General features: G+C 34.9%; 1 protein-coding gene across 1 annotated transcript in view; it reads left to right on the top strand.

The window, feature by feature from the left end:
- Positions 1–6,234, top strand: part of LOC135224006 (protein-serine O-palmitoleoyltransferase porcupine-like) — a 388,932-nt gene extending 382,698 nt beyond the window's left edge. Inside the window, exons 7-8 of the mRNA XM_064262931.1 lie at positions 5,297–5,524; positions 5,968–6,234. Of these exons, the coding sequence (XP_064119001.1) occupies positions 5,297–5,524; positions 5,968–6,176 (437 nt within the window). The 3' untranslated portion in view covers positions 6,177–6,234. The remainder of the gene's footprint in view (positions 1–5,296; positions 5,525–5,967) is intronic.
- The last annotated feature ends 3,766 nt before the right edge of the window (positions 6,235–10,000 follow it).

The raw sequence follows: 10,000 nt of genomic DNA, 5'->3' as shown, positions 1-10,000 counted from the left end.
CCTAAACATTAGTACCCTTAAAGGTATTTACGTACATACGTACTTCTAACACTTTTAAGCAGAGAGAGAGAGAGAGAGAGAGAGAGAGAGAGAGAGAGAGAGAGAGAGAGAGTTGTCCTTGCAGTATTTAAAAGAGTGAAATGGAAAGATTATTGTATTTAAAATACTCACATATGAATTTTGTAATTACATTTATAGCATTATTATTACACATATAGTATTATTATCGAAAAATATTAATAATAAACTTATTACATGTATGTACCATAAAAAAAGAATCTCCTCAGTAGGAGAGAGAGAGAGAGAGAGAGAGAGAGAGAGAGAGAGAGAGAGAGAGAGAGATTGCATAAAAACCATTAAATTCGTTGACCATTGTATGGCACTGTTTCCCAGCTCCGATCGTCACGAGTTACGAGAAGGTAAGGAAATTAATACAGTAAAAGACGAAGGGAAGAATTTTCATTTGAAGTTAGTTATATTATTATTATTATTATTATTTTATTATTATTATTATTATTATTATTATTATTATTATTATTTGAAAATATTAATAAACACGCATCTACCATAAAAATTCTCTTTATCAAAGTAAGAGAGAGGAGTTATCCTTACGTAAGTGAAATGGAAAGGTCATTTTTATCTCTTTGAAATACTACCACATACGAATTTTGTAATTACACTTTTATTATTATTATTATTATTATTATTATTATTATTATTATTAACAGAATATATCAATAAACATTTTACATACTAGTACCATAAAAATTCTTTCATCTCAGTAAAGAGAGAGAGTTTATCTCTCTTTTCTCTCAGAAAATACTTATATCGCTTCCAGCGAAACAGAGGGAGGGAGTTACCACTATGATGTACATATCCTGTGTGGCAAAAGAGAGAGAGAGAGAGAGAAGTTATCCTTAATTAAAATAGTGAAATAGATAGATTATTGTATTTCTTTAAAATACTATCACGTAATATGAATTTTGTAATTACAGTTATATTATTATTATTATTATTATTATTATTATTATTATTATTATTATTATTATTATTATTATTTTAAAGTATTAAAAACAAATAGTACATGTACTATAAAAATTCTCAAGTCTCAGTAAATGAGAGAGAGAGAGAGAGAGAGAGAAAATTTCATGAACACTTGGTGGCAACAACACAACTGCTGCTCCCCCTCGTCCCATCACTTGATATGTTTGACAGTTTTAGTACCTGGAGTTTGAGAGAGAAGACTGGGATTTCCTTCACTCTTACATAATTTTTCAAATTTATAAACTAAAATCTTACTAATTCACTTTAGTATTTTCTTTAATGAATTGATGTTATTGCTGTATACATTAATATTAATATTTGAAAATATGAAATCAATTATTTATCATACAAAAAAAAACATACATCTCTGTAGGAGAGAGAGAGAGAGAGAGAATTATTATTTATACTATGTTCTAATACAGTGTTAATCATTATTAATATTTGGAATTTAGTAAATAATTTTTGTACAATAAAAATGCATTTATTCATGAAAATAACATCAAAATACACTAATTGTGTGTGATTTCTGCTGGAAAATCCTGCGAATAGGCGAATCCCCCTCAAATGGTGGGTAGATAGGGTCCAGAGAGAAATCCGTGAATCAGTGGGTCCGCAAATCCGGAGAACGCGAATACGGGGGAATACTGTATATATATTATATATATATATATATATATATATATATATATATATATATATATATATATATATACATGTGGAACGGGTGACTTGGAGACAACTAGTTGACAGGAAAGATTCATTTATTTGCCGACGCGTTTCGTAACTAACAGCTTGTTACATCATCAGTGCTGAAATGAATAGTTAGAACCCGCAAATAGTTGGAACCCCTATAAAAATGCTTAAAACCTATTTTGTTAGTTAACTCATGAAAACCCACTAAAAATTTTAATGCCTGGTTTTTAGTTTTATCACAAAAGTGATGAAATTGATAAAAAAAAAAAAAAAAACAGGAATTTGTGGATATTTCTCATAGGAAAATGCTGCGAATAGGCAAATTTTCTGCGAATAATGTGGGAAATGTTCCCAAGAGAAATCCGCGAATGTGTGAGTCTTTGAATCCGGAGAACGCGAATATGGGGGGTCCAATATATATATATATATATATATAAATGTTAATATATTAGAGTAAACAGACTGATAATACTTATATGAAGACATGCAAACTTTTTTTTTTCACAATGTTCATTAAGATGATCTAGCCAGACAAGATTCATGACAATCTCGCTGGACGGGATTACCATGAAAGACATTATGTCTAAGATGTTGTTTCTCCTAAAATTAAATTCTTTAACAAGGTGGATAGGCAGTAACTACCGTCTGTTAGGCAGGTAGACCTGCCTGCCCGGCTGTAAACACTCCACTCAATATATGGAGTCGAGCGAGGGGCAGTTCTGCCTTCTCTTTGAGATTCTGTAGTCTTAGTATTGTCTCTCCTCTGTGGAGGGTTAACTACTATTTGAATCTGTCTACCTGGCTATCACAGACTTAGGACTCTTGTTGGCTCAGAATCCTCACGTAAGGTTCATGTCTTGCGCTATACATTTGCCGTTGCAAGAATTTCCAGACAGAGATATGTCTCATCACACTCATTTTCGTCTTTCTGTTTACCCTTTTTATAACAGAAGTCTATAGTCCTCTACTCCATCGCACCTGACCCATCAGCCGCTGCAATGACTCAGAATTATTTTCTTCAGACAATTCGAGTTTTGTCTTCAATTATAAATTTTTTTTAAATTTGTAAGGTGTTCAGTTATTCTTTGTTCACCCCAAATTGAAAATGAATGATGGTAGACTTTGCCTGTTCCCTGCCGGACTAGCTCTGCTTCCAGGGTAAACAGAAGAGTTCCTCCCTGATCCAACCCACAAGAAGCGGTTCTTTAGGCAGTACAATCCCTATGTTTTCATGACTAAGACTTCCCTGCCTTCATTGGAAGCACAGACTTTCTCGCTGAGCACCAATGAAATAGCAGAATAACGTCTTAAGTTCTTGTAAAATGCAAGGGATTAGAGCTGTCTTCACTGGTTGGCATCATCGATGGGACTATTTCTATGATCAGAATTGTGAGAGTTCACTTCTCTCCGATTGAACTGTGAAGACGTACGTAGGTCCACATTTGCCTTAGTTATTCACTAAAGTAGTGTTGTTTCTCCTTAGTTGAGATTCAACTACTGATGAGAAACTTCTCTGTCTTGCCATCACAGGGACCTCGGTCTCTAGAAGGCATTTGACTCTCATCTAGCATTCTCATACCTAATGAGAATCATCAGACAAAGTTTTGTTTTCGTCTCTATCCGGCCGGCATTGGCAAAGAAGATAGACAATTTGCATGGTTCATTCTCAACATCACCCTTCAAAAGGTAAGTGTCATGTTATCTTCGTCTCGGATGTGCAATTATTCAGCATCTATTGACAAGCTCAAATCTTTCATGATCTACGTTTTGGACTTTGTATTGGTTGATCCAGATCATCATTAATTTATTGTATTGGTGTGTTGCTGTACCTATGGAGGATTGACACCCTTCATTGAATGTCAATTCCTTTCTCCACTGCTGGCTCCCAATGCATAAGTGTCTAACGACACGTCTTCCTCCGAGTCCTACCAAATCATGATGAACTCCTGCAGATGGCTATGTCAAAAGTACGCTCTCTCAGAGAGTGAACGGTGCCAGTGGCTTGGTACTTTCATTACACTCCAAAGAATATGTCTGACTGGAAGACAGATGCGGTCTCATTAGGACCACATTTATATCTTTCTTCCTTCAGGTAGGTCCACAGGGCCTTGGAATTCCATTTTCCTTGGAACAGTGGTGGATGCTCAACAAGTTGTGTTTGCTTACTCGACTCCTTCAAGAGGACAAGTTGCATCTAGTCTATGGTGTGCAGTTCTAGAGATGAAAAGGATGTGAGAATGACTGGCCTCTCCCCTCCTCATCCTTCAACTCTTCTTTTGGGCTGAGGATAGGACTTGAACTTACACTTGTTGGTTGGATGTTTAATGTTTGAGTTTCCTTTTTACTTTTCTTATCAGAATCATAGAAGCAATTTCACTCCTTCCTCTAGCAAGGGGAGGAAGGAGACTGGCAATAATGCAAACCCTTCCCAAAACTTTGAATTAATGCCTCCGACTCTAAATATTCTTCCCAGCCCTTTTTTTAAAAGGCCCAGAAGTCTGAATCTTAATCATGCAGCTCTTATACTCCAATCAAGTTGTAAGAGGCAGGGTGCTGAACTCCAGTCAGTTCTAGAAGCTTATTCAGATTCCTCCCACCAATCAGTGTGTCTTCATAATGTAAAGGACCGAGGGTTTGTATACAGTGTTCCCCTGTATTCGTATTCGTGGGGGATCGGTATCAGAACCCCTTCTGCAAATAACTGGAATCCGTGAATAGTTGAAACCTCTATAAAAATGCTTAAAACTGCCTATTTTGTTAGTTAAAACTCAAGAAAAACCCACTAAAAATGTTTATACCTGTTTTTTTTAAATAGTTTTATCATAAAAAGTGCATTTTATGATGAAATTGATAAAAAGGAACAGGAATTTGTTGATATTTCTCATAATAATATTGCAAATAAGCAAATTTTCCATAAATAATGGGGGCATATGTTCCAGAGAGAAATCCAAGAGTATGCGAGTCCATGAATACGGAGGGTTTACTGTATTGTTTAGGAACAAATCACAATATTTTAAAGTAAATTCTGTTATTCCTAACTACAAACCTGAGGTCCTTTATATTAATGCCCACCTTATGCCACCCTTCGATCTGAAACCTGGGCTGAAAGTCAAAGTGGAGTGTTTACAACCAGGCAGGTGGGTCTACCTGCCTAACAGACTGTAGTTACTGGCTAACCACTTTGTTTCAAGAATTTAACGTCCATGCTCCAGCTTCATTGTAAAGTAATTCTTAATGTAAAGGACTTGAGGTTTGTATAGTTAGGAAAAATACAATTTACTTTAAAAAATTGTGCTAATAGCTAGGTTCATCCAGTAGGCCAAGAAATTCAGGCAGTTTTGGGCATAACTTGTGCGTACTATTCAAATTCTATAAACAGAGAGATTTGCTTTGAAACATAGGGTTAACCATTCTTCATACATTTCACCTTGCACATTAATACCTTAATGATTAGGTACACCTCACTGATAAGATATGGAAATACAAGGCATTAAAAATAGTAATTGAAACTTTTCTGAGGAGAAAATGTTCTGTATATATTTATTTTGTTCTTTTCCAGATATCTTTAAAACTGCTCGAAATCGTTTTGGAATATTTGGAGCATTGTTATTTACATATATAATGTCATCATTGTTCCATGGCCTTAACTTCCAACTAGCTGCAGTGTTGCTTTCACTAGGATTCTATACTTATGTGGAATACTCCCTTCGACAGAAGCTTGCATCAGTGTTTGATGCTTGCATTTTAGCAAGACGCTGCAGTGAAAACTGTGGTCATGCTCAGAAAGGTAAGCTTTACACATATGTACAAATTGATAACAAAAAATTTCCATTGTACAGTATGTAGCATTTAGCTGGAAAGTAACATAGGTTTATTACTAAGCAAGCTTTGAATATTATATCATGCAGTGGTACTCATAATATAGAGGAGGAAATAGAAATACAAAATCTTATAGAGTAAAACTGCAATGACAGAGTTCTCTAATGAAAGCTGTAAGCAATTGTGAGTTATAATTATGCTGAGTATTTTAATACTTTTTAGATATAAACAAACTCAAATGTACCTTCACTTTGAACTGTATCTAAATCCAGAGGCACTATAGGCACTGATGATTTTTATGCAAAAAGTCATGGATATTATTACGTTGCTTAATGAAAAACTTTTGAGGTGTTATTGGTCACTTTATATATTTGAGTATGTAATCCCCTCCTCTGATCTGCATTTTTCCAGGAAAGTCAGGATTCAGTGTGTTAGTAAATTTGGGTTTTGGCTTCCTAACAATATTCCATCTTGCGTACCTGGGCATCATGTTTGACTCGCCATCTCAAAAGCAGGAAGCTGGGTATAGTATGAAACATACATTATCCATGTGGTCCAGTCTACACTATGCAAGTCACTGGATTATATTTTTGTTCTACATTATGTCTTCCGTCATATAAAAACTAGCATTAAGAAGTGCCTGAAGTTTAGTAAGTCTGTATATAGTAATAATAGTATATATATATAATATATATATATATATTATATATATATATATACAATCAATGTATTTAAATTTTTTTTTATTTTTTGTAAAGATGTTACGTATTTTCTTTATTTGATGTCAAGTCAGTTATAGCAATATTATAGTTTTTTACTGCATATTTTATATACAGATACACAATAATTATTAGGTTTGTATTTGTTAATGAAGTTTTTTCTACAAAATTAGCATAGTATTCATACAGAGTCAAACCTCATATGTATTTTACTTAAATATTTCACTTGATGTGTGATTGGCTAGCCAAAAGATGTAGTTATTTTTTAAAGAAGTGTTAGGTCTTCTCCCACTCTAGTATTCTCTAGGGGAAGAAATCCCTACAATGTGTAATTTTTGTCATTCTTCAGCACTACTACTGATAATTCAAATTATCTTCATTACCTTTTATGTCCCTTAACTGTCATAAGTACGTCTATTCATATATTATTCTGGCTACCAGTGACTGGCAGTAAAGATAATTGTAAAAGGTTTGTATTTTAGGAACAATTGAAATTGGCTTTCAAGCTGTGACGATAACCAGAAATTGGCAATAATAGTGCCGATCCCCAGTTATCAGTGCTGCTGCTAAGTGGGGATCGGCACATGTTGGCACCGAAAATCCAGTTGTCACTGCTAGACAAGCACCATAAAAACCGGATTGCTGGTAACCGAGGCCACTGATAACTGGGGACTGCCTGTTCTATTGTTTATCTCTTATAGTAATTTTATTTGACACATTATCAGTCAGCCACACAGGTAAGCACATAATCTTATGTGACCATAAGATCATAGTTTCTAATAAAAAAGGGATTTTGACGTAGGAAAAATCTATTTCTGGGCGAGGAAGCCGTGTCGCCCAGTGAAATAAGTCCGTTTAGCGTTATTTCTAGTAAAATATTGCTATAATACCAGAGAACTGCTAAATTGGACATGTCAGAACTCTCTGACTCGCTCACCTATAAAAAAAGGTGTCGGTATAAACCTGGGGCGAGTGTTAAACACTACCACAGCAACCCCTCCAATTAGCCTTTTCCTCATCAAAATCCCCTAAATACAGGGAGCTGACCCATAGGTCACACCCTGCTACCCAGTTGAAGGCGTCTGTGACGTCATACTTATCGATAGCATTGAAGCTTGGTGCACAGCAGGGGGGGGGGGGGGGGGGGGGGGGGGGGGGGGGGGGGGGGGGAAAGGGGGGGGGGAACTAGGGGGGGATTTCACTGGGCTTCCTCGCCCAGAAATAGATTTTTCCTACGTCAAAATCCCTTTTCTGGGCTCGGCTGTGTCGCTCCGTGAAATTGTACCAGAGAAAACACCAAGCTACATTTTCCTAAAATGAAATACAAGATTGATTAGAAATAATAATATATATAACAAATATAACTGCTGAGGTAGGTAGAATATTAACCCTTAAACGCCGACTGGACGTATTTTACGTCGACATTTTTTGTCTCTCAGGTGCCGACTGGACGTATTTTACGTCTACATACAAAAGTTTTTTTAAAAATTCGCGGAAAAATACTTTTAGGCCTACCAGCCGAAAACTCTTGAATCACGCGCCTTGGGGGATGCTGGGAGTTCACGGATCAAGGTGTTGTTTTGTTTACAATCGTTACGCAGGCGCGCAAGCGCGAATTTCTTTCTTGCCGCACTAAAAAGTATCTGTGACACATCTCGGAAATTATTTTGTCACTTTGACATAATTTTTTTACCATTTTAAATTAGCCGTTACATGGACTATTATATATGAAAATGTGCGCATTTTTATGTAGAATACAACAAAAAAATACTCATGATTGTAGCTTTTATCAGTTTTGAGATATTTTCATATAAATAACGATAAGTGCCAAAATTTCAACCTTTCGGTCAACTTTGACTCTACCGAAATGGTCGAAAAAACGCAATTGTAAGCTAAAACTCTTATATTATAGTATATTCATCATTTAAATTTAATTTTGCAACTAATTGGAAGTCTCTAGCACAATATTTCGATTTATGGTGAATTTATGAAAAAACTTTTTCCTTACATCCGCGCGGTAACTCTTCCGAAAATAATCATACATGCGATTGTGGTAATGTTTGCACCATTTTAAATTATCCGTTACATAAAGTTTTATATATGAAAATGTGCGCAATTTCATGCACAATACAACTAAAAACAACCCATGGTTGTAGCTTTTATCAATTTTGAAATATTTCCATATAAAAAATGATAAGTGACAAATTTTCAACCTTCGATCAATTTTGACTCTACCGAAATGGTCGAAAAACGCAAGTGTAAGCTAAAACGCTTATATTCTAGTAATATTCAAGCATTTACCTTCATTTTGCAACAAATTGGAAGTCTCTAGCAAAATATTTCGATTTATGGTGAATTTATGAAAAAAATAACATTTTCTTTACGTCCGCGCGGTAACTCTTCCGAAAAAATCATACGTTCGATTGTGGTAATGTTTGCACCATTTTAAATTAGCCGTTACATAACGTTTTATATATGAAAATGTGCGCAATTTCATGTATAATACAACAAAAATAGTTGAAGGTTGTAGCTTTTCTCATTTTCGAAATATTTGCATATAAATCACGATAAATAGAAAAAAAACCACGTTCGGTCAAATTTGACTCTACCGAAATGGTCGAAAAACGCAATTGTAAGATAAAACTCTTACAGTCTAGTAATATTCAGTCATTTATCTTCATCTGAAACAAATTCGAAGTCTCTAGCACAATATTTAAATTTATGGTGAATTTAAAAAAAAACTTTCCTTCCCTCCGCGCGCGGATTCTCCGCCACAAATCTCCGAAATGCGTAAGTCCCATTCTCGGAATATTTGCTCCGTTTCATATTAGGCATTTCATAGAGTTTTATATATGAAAATGTGCGCAATTTCATGTAGAATAAAGCGAAAAATATTTGAAGGTTGTAGCTTTTCTTATTTCCGAAATAATTGCATATAAAAAAAAATATATAAAAAAAATTCGACATTCGGTCAACTTTAACTCGTCAGATATGGTCGAAAACTGCATTTGTAAGCTAATATTCTTACAGTATAGTAATATTCAATCATTTGTCTTCATTTGGAAAGAAATTGGAAGTCTCTAGGACAATATTTAGATTTATGGTGAATTTTTGAAAAAAATATGTGTTGACGTCTGCGCGTTACGAATTCATGCATTATTTTGTGATAATATTTTCTCTGTGTTGCTTTTATCGTTTTACAATTTGTTATATACCAAATGATTGCAATTTAGTGTACATTACAACGAAAAAAAAAGTAACTTGTTACCTTCAACCGTTTTGCGCACAGCGCGATTTGAATACAATTATATATGAAATTTCGTTTTTGCGCTGTCATATATCGCATTATTTATATATGATAATGATAATTTTTTTCATTTCTGATGGTTGCATACTAAACTTCAGGCAATGACAAAAAAAGGAGCCAAAAATGAACTCTTAATCTTCAAAACTAAGCGCACTATGATTTTTTGAAAAAAATATTTTTTCCGCTCCCGCGCTCACTCTGAAACGTCTCCGGCACACGGGAGACATTTTTTTTTTTACCGCTTCGGCGTTTAAGGGTTAATGAGGCTGTCATAAAGGAAAAGATCCGTATGACACAAGGACAGCACTATCTTGATGTTATAGCAGGGGACACTGGTTTCCCCCCTGCTATGGTATGATATTTAAGACCCTCCAAAGACTTAAGGTAATGCTTTTAGAACACCGAGGGCGATTTCCAA

The sequence above is a fragment of the Macrobrachium nipponense genome, chromosome 10 (assembly GCF_015104395.2).
Source record: "Macrobrachium nipponense isolate FS-2020 chromosome 10, ASM1510439v2, whole genome shotgun sequence".
Taxonomy (NCBI): Eukaryota; Metazoa; Arthropoda; class Malacostraca; order Decapoda; family Palaemonidae; genus Macrobrachium; species Macrobrachium nipponense.
Note: the sequence above shows the minus strand (reverse complement) of the source record. Positions and strands in the feature narration are given on the sequence as shown.